The 14,109-nt window shown below is 36.4% G+C and overlaps 2 protein-coding genes across 4 annotated transcripts in view; one reads left to right on the forward strand and one right to left on the reverse strand.

Moving 5' to 3' along the window:
- Positions 1-14,109, forward strand: part of CNOT6 (CCR4-NOT transcription complex subunit 6) — an 88,969-nt gene that overhangs the window by 13,155 nt on the left and 61,705 nt on the right. For all 3 annotated transcript variants that reach the window (XM_079144165.1, XM_079144166.1, XM_079144167.1), the window contains one exon: positions 13,394-13,507. In XM_079144165.1, the coding sequence (XP_079000291.1) occupies positions 13,394-13,507 (114 nt within the window). The remainder of the gene's footprint in view (positions 1-13,393; positions 13,508-14,109) is intronic.
- LOC306663410 (developmental pluripotency-associated protein 2-like) lies at positions 347-1,253 on the reverse strand (the record flags this gene model as incomplete). Its single annotated transcript, XM_079143778.1, has 2 exons — positions 347-966; positions 1,098-1,253. The coding sequence occupies 2 exons, from the start codon at positions 1,251-1,253 to the stop codon at positions 571-573; spliced, it is 552 nt and encodes a 183-aa protein (XP_078999904.1). The 3' UTR covers positions 347-570.

Below are 14,109 nucleotides of genomic sequence, written 5' to 3' on the forward strand. Positions count from 1 at the left end.
TTCAATCCTCAGTATACACAAAAAAATTAATATTAAAAGCAGCAACTGAAGAACTCGGTTTCCCCATAAACCTAGCCCTGCTTAAAATAAAGAAAGTCTAGCTGGGCATGGTGGCACATGCCTGTAATCCCAGGGGCTCAGGAGGCTGAGATAGGAGGAACTCAAGTTCAAAACCAGTCTCAGCAACAGTAATGAGCTAAGCAACTCAGTAAGACCCTGTCTCTAAATAAAATACAAAATAGCAAAATAGGGTTGGGGATGGGACTCTGGTTGAGTGCCCCTGAGATCAATCTCCTGCACCACAAAAAAAAAAAAAAAAAAAAAAAGTTCATAGTTAATTCTTGAGTCTGACAAGTGATCAGGAGACACTGAAGATGGTCAGGACACAGCCCAGCAATTATCAAGCTGCATGACAATTTATCTATGAGCTGTCCACTACTTGTCCTGGTAAGGAAAGAGGAATTTTTGCAAAATTCATGTCCTGCTTTGGGGCCAATAGTGGGAAGGCAGAAAGCTTTTTTCCTGTTTCTTCTCAATTGCCTTCAGACCAAAATAAGACTTCAACACTGCTTAAGGTGGCACCTTTTGGTCCCCTACAATGTGTTGCTTTTTCTCTCCCGTCATAATTAATCCTTTCATCATCTTCTTATTCCTTTTTACACATTCAGGGCATAACATATTATCTTCTAGTCCTGGGGATGGAAAGGTACAGGCTGGTAACAGGAAGAGAGCAATCATCCTCTTGGGAGTGTCAGGGACCCAGGTCTGACCTGCATGGAACTGCAGGCGAACCCAGCCTGCTGTGTCTGCAGAGAGAAGCTGGCCATGAACCACACACCACCTGACACTAGAAGTTTGCAGTAGAAAGGCCTCCACAGAAGTAGGGATGGGACAGGAAATCACAGCCTTGCGCTGAGCAGCCCTGGCAGCAGTCCTTGCCCAAGATGCCAACATGGACCACTTCAACTACATTAACCTCGTCCTCTTTCTTAACCTTATTTCGACCTTTCCGCAGCCTCATTGCATCAGCCACTTCGTTGCATTTCCTGGAACACGGCCTCAATCTGGCCTCCTGAAATGTTTCAGGAATATCCTGCATGTTTGATATCTGCAGTTGAAGAAACACTTGTTTCCTTTAGAAGTTCTTGTTTAGGTTCCTCTATAACAGGGACCAGGGTTAAAATCACATTTTCCTCATCTAATTCCTCCTCAAAGAAGTTCTTCTCAGTGATTCTGTCATTTGAGCCTGACATTTCCAGGAACACCGGGAGAAGGCAAAGCCAGCAGGGCTCAGGATAGCTGGGCTGTGCTCCTTTTTCCAGTATTTCTTTTTCATATCAATTGAGACAGGCTGTAACTCTGCCTCATTTTCAGCCTCATTTCCTTTGAAGAAAATCTGGCCAATTACATTATTTAACATCAGAAAGCCTTTAACAAAAACACATTTTTGTACCTGGCTAATATAACACATTTATTACATACTTTTCCTAATATTACAAATATTAACTAATTAAAAATATTTTTTTCTTTGTTCTTTTTAGTTATATGTGACAGTAGAATGTATTTTGACTTACCATACACACATGGAGTATAACTTGCCATTTTTGTGGTTGTACGCAATGTGGAATTACACTGGTTGTATATTCATATGTAAACAGGAAAGTCATGTTCCATTCATTCTGTCTTTCCTATTCCTGTTCCCCCCGTTTCCTTCATTCCACTTTGTCTAATACAGAGAACTTCTGTACATTGCCCCGTCCCCTTATTATGAGTTAGCATCTGCATATCAGAGAGAACATTCCGCCTTTAGTTTTTTGGGATTCCTATTTCACTTAGTATGATAGTCTCCAGTTCCATCTGGTTACTAGCAAAGGCCATAATTTCATTCTTCTTTATGGCTGAGTGATACTCCATTGTGTATATATTATCTCATTTTCTTTATCCATTGATCTGTTGTAGGTCACTTAGGTTGGTTCCATAGTTTAGCCATTGTGAATTGAGCTGCTATAAACATTGATGTAGCCCCATCATTATACTATGCTGATTTTAAGTCCTTTGGGTATATGTTGGAAGTAGGAGAACTGGGCCAAATGGTGGACCATTCCAAGTTTTCTGAGGAATCACTATAATGCTTTCCACACTGGTTGCACCAACACTTATTATTATTTGTATTCCTGATAATTGCCATTCTGACTGGAGTGAGATGAAATCTCAGTGTAGTTTTAATTTGCATTCAATTTTTAGGGATGTTGGACATTTTTTTTATATATTTGTTGACCATTCATTTTTCTTCTTCTGTGAAGTGTCTGTTTCAGTTCCTTTGCCCATTTATTGATTGGGTTATTTGTTTTTTGGTGAGTTCTTTATATATCCTGGAGATTAATGCTTTATCTGAAGTGTATGTGGCAAAGATTTCCTCCCATTCTGTAGGCTCTCTCATCACATTTTTGATTGTTTCCTTTGCTGTGAAGAAGCTTTGTAGTTGATACTATCCCATGTATTGATTCTTGATTTTACTCCTTACGCTTTAGGAATCTTGTTGATGAAGTTGGTTCCTAAGCTGACCTGATGGAGAGTTGGGCCGACATTTTCTCCTGGTAGGTGCAGGGTCTGTGGTCTAATGTCCAAGTCCTTGATCCACTTTGAGTTGCGTTTTGTGCAGGTTGAGAGATAGGGGTCTTAATTTCATTGCGCTACATATGAATTCCCAGTTTTCCCCTTACCATTTGTTGAAGAGTCTGTCTTTTCTCCAATATATGTTTTTGGCACCTTTGTCTAGTATGAGATAGCTGTACTTATGTGGGTTTGTGTCTGTGTCTTCTATTCTGTACCATTGCTCTACATGTCTGTTTTGGGGCTAATACCATGCTGTTTTTGTTACTAGAACTCTGTGGTATAATTTAAAGTCTGGTATTGTGTAGCCTCTTGCTTTACTTTTCTCACTAAGGATTGTCTTGACTATTCTGGGTCTCTTTATTTTTCCAAATGAATTTCATGATAGCTTTTGCTATTTCTGTGAAGAATGTCAACAGAATTTTAATAGAAATTGCATTAAATCTGTATAGTGCTTTTGGTAATATGGTCATTTTGACAATATTAATTCCGCCTATCCAAGAACATGAGAGATGTTTCCATCTTCTAAGGTCTTCTTTAATTTTTCTTTAGTGTTCTATAGTTTTCATTGTAGAGGTCTTTCACCTGCATTTTAGATTGATTTCCGAATATTTTATTTTCCTTGAGGCTGTTGTGAATGGGATAGTTTTCCTAATTTCTCTTTCGGTTGATTGATCACTAATGTATAGGAACACAGTTGAAAATAGGAGTTAATTTTATATCCTGCAACTTTATTGATTTCATTTATGAGTTCTAGAAGTTTTTGGGTGGAGTGTTTTTTGGATCTTAAAAATATAGAATCGTGTTATTGGCAAATAGGGATAGTTTGAGTTCTTTTTTTCCTATTCATTTCCCTTTAATTTTTTTCCTTTGTGTAATTGCTCTGGCTAGAGTTTCCAGGCATATGTTGAAGAGAAGTGTGAAAGAGGGCATCCTTTTCTTGTTCCAGAGTTTAGAGGGAATGCTTTCAATTTTTCTCCATTTAGAATGCAGCTGGCTTTGGGTTTAGCATATATAGCTTTTACAGTGTTGAGGTATGTTTCTACTATGTCTAATTTTTCTAGTGTTTTGAACATGAATGGATACTGTATTTTATCAAATACTTTTTCTGCATCTATTGAGATAATTATTTGCTTCTTGTCTTTAAGTCTTGATGTGATGAATTACGTTGATTGATTTGCATATTTTGAACCAATCTTGCATCCCTGGGATGAACCCACTTGATCATGGTGCACTCTCTTTTTATGTTTTTATATACAGTTTGCCAAAATTTTCTTAAGAATTTTTGCATCTGTGTTCGTCAAGAAGTTTTCTTTCCTTAATGTGTCTTTGTCTGATTTTGGAGTCAGGGTGATACTAACTTCATAGAATGAGTTTGGAAGGGTTCCCTCCTTTTCCATCTCATGGAATAATTTGAGGAGGATTGGTATTAGTTCTTTGAAGGTCTGGTAGAAATTGACTGAAAATCCATCTGGTACTGGGCTTTTCATTTTGGTAGGTAGGATTTTGATGGTGTCTTCAATTTCATTGCTTGAAATTGATCTCTTTAAATTGTGTATGTCCTTGTGATTCAATTTGAGTAGGTCTAGAAATGTGTCATTGTCTTTAGGGCTTTCTATTAGAGTATAAATTTCCAAAATCGTTTCTAATTATTTTTATTTCAGGAGTGTCTTTTATGATATTTCCTTTTTATCACAAATTTTAGTAATTTCAGTTCTCTCTCTTCTCTTCGTTAACTTAGCTAAGGGTTTATCAATTTTATTGATTTTTGTTTTCCCCCCAAGAACCAACTTTTTGTTTTGTCAATTTTTTTATTTTTTGTTTTGTTTCAATTTCACTGATTTCACCTCTGCTTTTAATTATTTCTGGTCTTCTGCTTTTGGTGTTAATTTGTTGTTCTTTTCTTGGGCTTTGAGATGTAATGTTAGGGTATTTATTAAGTGACTTTTTAACTTTCTATTCTTTTAATGAATGAGCCCCATGCAATGAACCTTCCTCTTTGAACTGCCTTCATATTATCCCAGAGATTTTTTATGTTGTATTGTCTCATTTACCTCTAAGTATTTTTTTAATTTCATCCCCTATTTCTTCTGCTATCCAATTATTTAGTCTCCAGGTGTTAGACTAACTTGTATTTTTTATTTTATTGATTTCTAGTTTCATTCCATTATGATCCTATAGAATTCAAGGTTATTATCTCTTTTTTTGTAATTGCTAAGAGTTGCTTTGTGTTATAAGCTACAGTCAGTTTGAGAGAAGGTCTGTGTGCTGCTGAGAAGAAAGTATATTCAGTTATTGAGGGATGAAATAGTCTATATATGTCTGTTAAGTCTAAATTATTAATTGTATTTTTTAGTTCTGTACCTTTTTTATGTATTTTTTGTTTGGAGTATCTATCCAATGGCGAGAGAGGTGTGTTAAAGTCACCCAGTATTATTGTGTTGTGATCTGTTTGATTCTTTAAGTTGAGAAGGGTTTATTTGACATTCATAGATACTCCATTGTTTGGGACATAAATTAAGATTGTTAATAACTTAAGATGTTATGTTGATATATAATTCTCTTAAGCAGTTTGAAATGTCCTCCATCTCTTCTGATTAACTTTGGCTTGAAGTCTACTTTATCTGATATGAGGATAGAAACTCTTGGGTCTTTGTGAGATCCATGTGAATGATGTTTTTTCACATCTTTTTACCTTCAGTGTGTGGGATGTCTTTGCCCATGAGGTGAGTCTCTTGGAGACAGCATATTACTGGATTTTGTATTTCAGTCCAATCTTCCAGTCTGTGTCTTTGGATTGATGAGTTCAGGCCATTTACCTTCATTGTTACTATTGAAAAATGATTTTTATTCCCTGTCATTTTGATTTATTTGTTTTTTAATTGAATTAGTTTCTCCTTTGAGTGACTATTTTTCTAATGTAGTTTCTCCCTTTTCTGGTTTTCATTTTTATATCTTCTTCATGAAATATCTTATTGGGTATGTTTTGTAGTACAATCTTTCTAGTTGTGAATACTTTTAAATTTTGTTTATCATGAAAAGTTTTTTTTTCATTGTCAATTCTGAAACTTAATTTTGCTGGGTGTAGTATTCTTGCCTGGCACGCATTTTCTTTCAGATCTTGTTATATATTATTCCAAGACCACCTTGCTTTGAGGGTCTGGGTTGAGAAATCAGCTGCAATCTGGACTGGTTTCCATCTAAATGTTACCTGTTAATTTTCTCTGGCAGCTTTTAAAATTCTGTCTTTATTCTGAATGTTAGGCATTTTCTTTATAATGTGCCTTGATGTGGCTCTATTATAATTTTGTATATTGGGGATCCTGTAAGCCTCCTGTATTTGAGTTTCCATTTCATTCATTGGGCTTGGGAAATTTCTAATATTATTTCATTGAAAAGATTGTTCATTCCTTTCATTTGTATCTCTAGCCTTCATCTGTCCTGATAAGTCTTAAATTTGATCTTTCAGGTTATCCCATATTTCTTGGAAGTTCTGTTCATGATCTCTTCACATCGCTTCTCTACAGTCAACTTTATTTTTAAGATTATATATTTTATCTTCATTGCCAGAATCTGTCTTCCAAGTGATCTAGTTTTTTTATGGTACTTTCCATTGACTCTTTAATTTGATTTATTAATTCCTTTATTTTGAGAATTTGTTTTTTTTTTTTTTTTTTTTTTCAGGATCTCTCTATTTATTGGAGTGATCTTTTACTTCTATATTTTCTCTCTGATTTCACTCCTTATTTCATCCTTTGCCTTGCAAATCAGTTTAACTATGTGCATTCCAAACTTGTTCTCTGACATTTCCTCCACTGTGTTGTCAATAAATTCTGGTTTATTTGGGGGTGATTTGTTCCCTTATTTTTTCATGTTGTTTGTGTGTCTATCCATGTAACAGTATGGATCTGAGGCAGTAGAGTTTCTACCCTGTAGACTCAGTGTCTCTAAGGTTTCCAGTACCTCACTATTGAGGGGGAGACAATTAACAACAACCAATGGGAACAATGCACAGCATTAAACCAAATAGTTCCTGCTCTGATGTCTACAATGTTAATTGTCACAACAAACAGATACTATAAGTTTTTGCCTGCAATAAAAACAGTAAGCTTGTAAAAGGTGTTATAATTTCAAATGGTGGATAGGGTGAAAACAGAAATGATATAGGATGTGATGATTTTGAGGGAGGAGGAGAGAAGATAGAAGTAAAAATTAAAGGAAGAGTCAAAGAGAACAATAGAAATTGACTAAGCAGAAGATGAGAGAAAGAATCAAGGGAAACAGGTGAGAAAAAATATATGTAAAGTAAAAATTTTTAAATTTAAAAATAAAAAGAATATAAAGCAAAACAGAAATATACTAATCAGACTTTCTAGTCCTCAAAAAAACTGATTCATGAAAAATAACTGCCTTCAAAAATGCTAGGAATGGGGACTGGGGTTGTAGCTTAGTGGTAAGAGCACTTGCCTAGCATGTGTGAGGCATTGGGTTTGATTCTCAGCACCGCATATAAATAAAAAACTATAAAGATCCATTAACAACTAAAAGAAATTTTAAATAAATGCTGGAAATGAGAAAAAATAAAAATATGAGCATATATAAATGTCCATGAACCATTAATTGGATTAAACAGAAAGGGAAAAAAAGAGAGAAAAATAACATCTCCATGAAAAGAATTGTTTCTGTTGGAGTTCAAAAGATTCTCATCTTTGTAGATGGGGATGTCTTGAGAATGATGCCCTACTCTCTGGGTGGATTGCTGGAGTGAGAGAGGTAATCTAGTAGGTGGAACTCCTGGAGATGGAGTTTAGGCTTAGGTAGGCTCCAAGCTCTTTGATGAATATCATTTGGTCTGGAGATTTTACATCAGTGCCACCTCCAGGGCCCAGCAGTTGCAGGCCCTTTCAAATTCCTTGCCTGGCCTGTCTCCCATCTGGTCCTGCAAGCAACCAGATTGGAGGGGAAGAGCTGGGTGGATTTTCCTGGCCAATATTCCCCTGTATAAAACCTCTCTCCGTTTTGATTTTCTCCTGGTCACTTAGGCACATTCTGTGTTGTGCAGTGTGGGATTACCAGGCCTATATTTTCAGGCCAAACTCTTGTTTATCAGGAATTGGCTCCCCCAGCTGCTGACCCCTGCGCCATGGCTGCAAAATGATTCCTTCCTCTGTCTTCTGCATGCAGCCAGGAAATATGGGGCTGCTTTTTTTGTACAAGGATATTGCGCAGCATACCTTTTAGTTTAGTGGATTGGTATATTTGATCTCTAAACTCTTTGTAACCAGACATGCCTCAGGTCTCCTAAAAGTACAGGTTTCTTTAATTCCTTTATCCCTCCATTTTCCTTGCAGAAGGACCTTTGGCTGGCTCCTCTGGCCACAGTAGTGGTTGTAGCACTGGGAATTTCTTCCTTATTTTATTATATCTAACCTCCTAGTTCTCGATCTGCTTTCAGTGTCCAGTATTAAAGTCCAGTAAAGTCTTCTTTTTTTGTTTTTGCTCACCCACCTTACTGAGAAGCTGCCTAACTGCTTTCTTGGTTTCATGTCAAGGAGCAGAGCCAGGAAGGCAGCCTTCTCAATACTGCCATCTTGAAACCTCAGCTTAACTACTTACTAAATTTTTCTCTGTTCACAAAATATTCTTTAGTTTTGATTTATGAATCCAGTGTAGGAACCATGCATTGATCCCTAAATTTTCTTCAAATCTAGAATATTCTTGACACCAACTTGTTGAAGGCAGCATAGAGGTTCTGCAAAAAGTCCCACATCCTCATTGTCTTATTGTTCTTTTGGTGTCAGCTGACCAAGTTCCTCTAGTTTTTAATCAAGGCATAAGCATTGATGACTCAGCATCTGGTTTTCTTACCAGTAGTATTGGTAAGATTAACAGAGTGGATAATAGTTTATTCCTCCCTTGAACATTGTCTACTTTATGATCAGAAAGTAGCCTGTGTAGTGATGTTACTTCAGTCTTATGTCAGTACCAATGATTTATCTAATGTTGAATCCAGTTTGTATTCCTTTCCTGAGTAATGTTCATTAGGAATTACAAATGATTGTACATCATAATGTTGCTTTTTTAAAAATTCTTTTGTACTTCATTTATTAGGTATCTTTCTTTTGTAAAGTTAGACTCCTTCTACTTGGGACTGTTTTGCTTACTCAGAATACAGTTCCCTTCTGAAAAAATAACCATTTAAATCGTTCTCTTTTTGCTAGTTTTTAGTTTATTCCCTATTTCAGATGGTGGCTAGTTTGCATGCTGTGTGTGCACTTTCTTGCCCTCTTCATCTTGCCTTTATTAGTGTAGTAGTATTTTCTGCTACTAATTCATCATTTATATCACTTCCAGTTCCTTTTCTACAGCACAGGTAGGATCACGTTATCCCTTCTTTGTTTTAACTTTCTTTTGAGGTACTCATATATTTTCATTAAGTGTGTTTCAGTTCATTATAATTCAGATTCTTTTTGCTCAAATTGTTATAACCTTGACCAGTGAGGAGGACCCGTCTAGCAGTTGCCATGTTATGTGGACATGATGACCCTATTAAACTTTTTTTTTGACACTGAGAGATGCCCCAGAGTCATTTCATACATTTCCTGTCCCACACTTATAATTGTCTATTTTACATAGAACTTTGTTTTCTTGGCATAGTAGCTCACCCTGCCCCCCTATCTCAGTTTCTCTTTCTGAGGCTTCTTTTATCCATGGTCCAAAAATAATAAATGGAAAATTCCATTAAAAAAATAAAGTTTTTAATTTTACTCTGTCCTGAGTAATGCAAGATGAAATCTCATGCATCCTGTGCTCAGAATATGAATCATGTCTTTATCCAGTGTTTCCACTCTATGTCTGCTACCCATCCTTGAGTCACTTGCCAACTGGAATATCAGATTGTCATAGTACTACAAAGCTAGTGCTCCATTAACTCTTATTTTACTTAATAATGTTCCTGGAGTGTAAGAGTAGTCATGCTGGCAATTTGGATATGCTAAAGAGGTAAAGTGCTTCCTTTAAGTGAAAGAGAAAAACCAAAATCGAATGCTGAGGTTACTAAGATATAAGTAAGGGTGAATCTTCTGTACTTGAAATTGTAAAGGAAAAAGAAATTTGTACTATTAAATCTTTAGCTGCGAAAGTTACAGCCACATGTATGATAAGTGCTCACTTAAAATGGAAAGAGCATTAAATTATGTTTGGTATTGTCCATGGTTTCAGAAATCTATTGGGGGCCTTTGGAATATATCCCCCACAGATAAGAGGGGACTACTGTATTAGAGATACCTCTTCACCTGGCTGTTCATCTGTATCTTTACAAAATCCTTTGTAATAAACCAATGTTTATTAAACCAATAAAATGTTTTCCTGATTCTGTGAACCATCCTAGCAAATTAATTGAACCCAAAGAGGGAATAGTTCATAGCTGGTTATTGGTCAGAAGTATGGGTGACAATCTGTTACTTGATTTTGGCATCTGAAGGAGGGGTATTATGGGAATGAACCCTTAAACTGTGGGGTCTTAACTTTAACTTCAGATAATGCCAGGATTGGGTTGAATTATAGAACACTAGTGTCCACTGAAGAATTGTTTTGGTATGTGGGGAAAAACCTTCATACTCTCAAGTCACAGAAGTGTTGTGTGTGAAGTATAAGAGTAGAGAGAAAAAATGGTTTGTCCTTTCTTTTATGGTGGATTCTTAGGTACCGTTTTACCTTAAAGATTCATTTTGAAAGTTGGGCTTTTCTTTTGCTTATAGAGAGAGGGAGAGGGAGGGCTGTGGCATACCTTTTGACTAGGGTCAATTGTGATTGGTGGGTTTCAGCTCTTGTTTTTGTGTATGGGGGAAACTCCAATATTTGATTGTATACAATTTTGGTTGAGCATGAGTTTGATTCCTGGTTTAAAAACAAACAAACAAAAATACCAACTGTTACTCTTCCTTCTGATATCCCTATATTCAGCAGATATTTCTTTCCAGTTGCCTCCTAACTGGAGGAAATTAAAATACGCAGCACTTAATTTCAGTGCTTTAACGGGGGAACCGTTAATCAATAGGGATCTGTAGGGGGCTGAACTAACAGGGGTGGAACTTTTTACACTTGGCTTTTGTGTCTTCATTCCACTGTTTCTTCCACCCCCCCCCCTTTTTTTTTTTTTTTTTTTTTTGCTTTTAGTCAGCTTTTTCTCTGCTGTGACAAAAAGACCTGATAAGAACAATTATAGAGGAGGAAAAGTTTATTTGGGAGCTCACTATTTCAGAGGTCTCAGTCCATAGGCAGCCAGCTCCATTCCTTGAGGCTTACCATCAGGGTGGAAGAGTGTGGTGGAAGGAAGCAGCTCACATGATGGTCAGGAAGCAGAGAGAGAGAGATAGATTATACTTGCCAGATACAAAATACAAACCCCAAAACCCACAACCCCAATGACCTACCTCCTCCATCCACACCTTACTTGCTTACAGTCACCACTCAGTAAATCCTATCAGGAGGATTAATTTACTGATTGGGTTAAGACCCTCATAACCCAATCATTTCTCCTCTAAACCTCCTTGCATTGTCTCACGAGCTTTGGGTGGACACTCACATCCAAATCATAAGGAGAGCCGTTCTTAATTTAAAAATGCCACAGAATAGTCTTTTTTAATCTGTTGTGGTAGGTTTCTAACTCTACTGTGTACCACAGGTTTTTCCCAGGATGGTTTTAGATGCATCTTTAAGCTTTCATAAATATTTAGTTATAACAGCTTATCTTTCTAGTAAACATGATATTTAATATCCTTGTTTCTTTAAATGAAATAATTGTTCCAAGATTAAAAAAATGATACTCTGATGTAACATCCCTAGATCAGGGATGGATTTTATGCTGCCAGGATCAGTAGCGTTGTCTAGCAATGGATTGGTAGAGTAGGAGATTAAGTAGTAAGGCGCTGTGTATCTGCTGACTCTGGCCTACCTGTTTTTTGGGGGAGAGTGGGGTAACTGAGGATTTAACTTGGGCACACCACTGAGCCACATCCCCAACCCACTTTGGTATTTTATTTAGAGATAGGATCTCAATGAGTTGCTTAGTGCCTCATTGTTGCTGAGGCTGACTTTGAACTCAAAATCCTCCTGTCTCAGCCTCCTAGGTACTGGGATTACATGTGTGCGCCACCATGCCCATGCCTGTTTTAAAAAATATTCTTTGGTAATTCTTCTTGACAGTTTTCAAGTCTTTTTTGAAGTGGGGGGCTTATTATTTTTAGTTTGTAATCTTCAATGACGTGTTGTGCTTTTTAGAGGGCAAGTTGGTTGATTTCAAAGCCTTGGGGAACAACTTAAATTGTATGTATCCCTTTATTGTTTACCTAGTCTTAATTCTGTACCTTCTTGAACTCCCAGAAAAATGAATAACCTTGTTCAATGGGCACATGTGCTCTTGTTGTTCCTCCTTGCAGGAGCTTAATTGTTCAATGTGCTATAACTTTTTTTATTCTGTTTTTTTTTTTTTTTTTACTCCTTAACCCTCAATTTTAGGGGTTTGAGATATAGAGATGTCCTCGCTGCTTTGGAGTTTAGACTAATGTGTGTGTCAGATTTTCAGATAAACAGTCTTACATTATGAAAAACCAAAAAGGGAATGAGTAGCTGCTGTGGCAGGAATTATGACTGATGGAGTGACCACAGGTCCAGGCCCTGGTTTTCAGATCTTTTTAGTTCAGTAACACTTCTCTGAGGTGTAATCAGATTCTGGGCATTGATTCACACCATACTCACGTAAGATTGGTAATCAGACTTCTGAACTTTCATCGAGAAGTCCTGTGCATAATAGGGCCAAAATGTTCAACTGGTTAGAATAAATTTTTACCATTTCTAGATTCTCTTTGGAAAAGCTAATGAGGATCATATGGTTGTTTTGTAAGTAGAATCTGATCAGAATAGTGGCTTTTGGTTGTAAACTTAAGGAATGTTGTCCTCAAGCTCTGGTGGCTCTTATGTAGCATTTTATATTTTCTAGGTTATTAGTGGTATATTGATGTCATTCACAAAGGGCCCTTTACCAGATTATTATGAGACGGAATTGTATAGCTTTCTGTGTTGAATTTTTAAGATCAATCTAAAAACCTATTTTATTTCTATACAGAAGAAATTTACATGTAAGAGAACAGTTTTGCTTTATTAGTATATAGCAAAACCATGTATTCTCTGTAGTCTCACCATTTATATTTTTAGTCATTTCAGGCAGTTTTTTGTTTAAAAAATTCTTTTTGTAGTTGTAGATGGACAGAATGCTTTTATTTTGCTTATTTTTATGTGGCACTAAGGATCCAACCCAGTGCCTCATGTGTGCTAAAGGCAAGCACTCTGCCACCGAGCTACAGCCCCAGCCCCTCAGATAGCTTTTTAAAAAGGATTATTTACCTTTCTGTACATTGACTAAACAAAATCCATTGTTGTGCTTGAAAAAAATAGTTCTACTTCCTATCAGCAGAGAGACAACATAACATAATTTAAACTTTTAATCAGACACGTTCAAAGCCTGGCTCTGTAACAGTGCAAAAATTGCTTAAACTTTTTTGAACTTCTGTTTTCTGTTGATAAAATGGAGATAATTACAACTCTGCAGGGAGATCTACCAACATGCTAAGTCTAGAGAAATGGGAGGGGAAACTAAGAGAAAAGATAACCTCAGAGCCAAATTAAATATTCTAGGAAGGAGTGATTATGTCAGACACTGCTCATAAAACAAGTAAAAACACTGATAAATGACCATTGGTTTCTTTTTATCATTTAATAGGCATGCCCAAAGAAAAATACGACTCTCCTGACCCTCGGAGGATGTACACAATCATGTCCTCTGAGGAAGCAGCAAATGGAAAGAAATCACATTGGGCAGAGCTTGAAATAAGTGGTAAGACATGGAAGCTTGAATTTCTGGTATGGAAATTAAGATATGATAGAATATTGTTTTCTAATGCTAGTATACAAAAAAAGCAATAATTATTATTTACATCTACTAATTTCTTTTAGAAACAGTAAAGTTCAGTGAAATGACCGTGGTTTGAGTCAGAGTTCAAACCCCATCTGTTGTTTACTCTTCAGTATCCCGTTTTATAAAATGGGGATAATAATATCAAAGACGAAATGATGATAACCTGTGGAATGTTTAATGCTATTCTGTATAAGTTTGGGGATAGATTTATTTCTCCTTACTCATTTGCATTTCAATCCGAGTCTCTTAGGTCACCTTTATTCAAAAACATATTCTTAATTTGCAGCAGATCTCAAAAGTTTTCATTCAAATCTTTAGTGCAACTTGGATATAGTCAAAGAAATATATGTGTCTATGGACCCACTGAGAATATTCTTTCCCCAGTGTCCCTACTCATGGGCAAACAGCTTCTTTAAATATTTCAGGGTAGTAAAGGGACATTGTTTCTTCTCAGGGCAAACGCGCTAAAGAAGTTCTGTGTTAATGTTGGCCTAATATGCTTCCCTATATTTTCCTTCCAG

This window comes from Sciurus vulgaris (genome assembly GCF_902686455.1).
Source record: "Sciurus vulgaris genome assembly, chromosome: 6".
NCBI classification, from domain to species: Eukaryota; Metazoa; Chordata; class Mammalia; order Rodentia; family Sciuridae; genus Sciurus; species Sciurus vulgaris.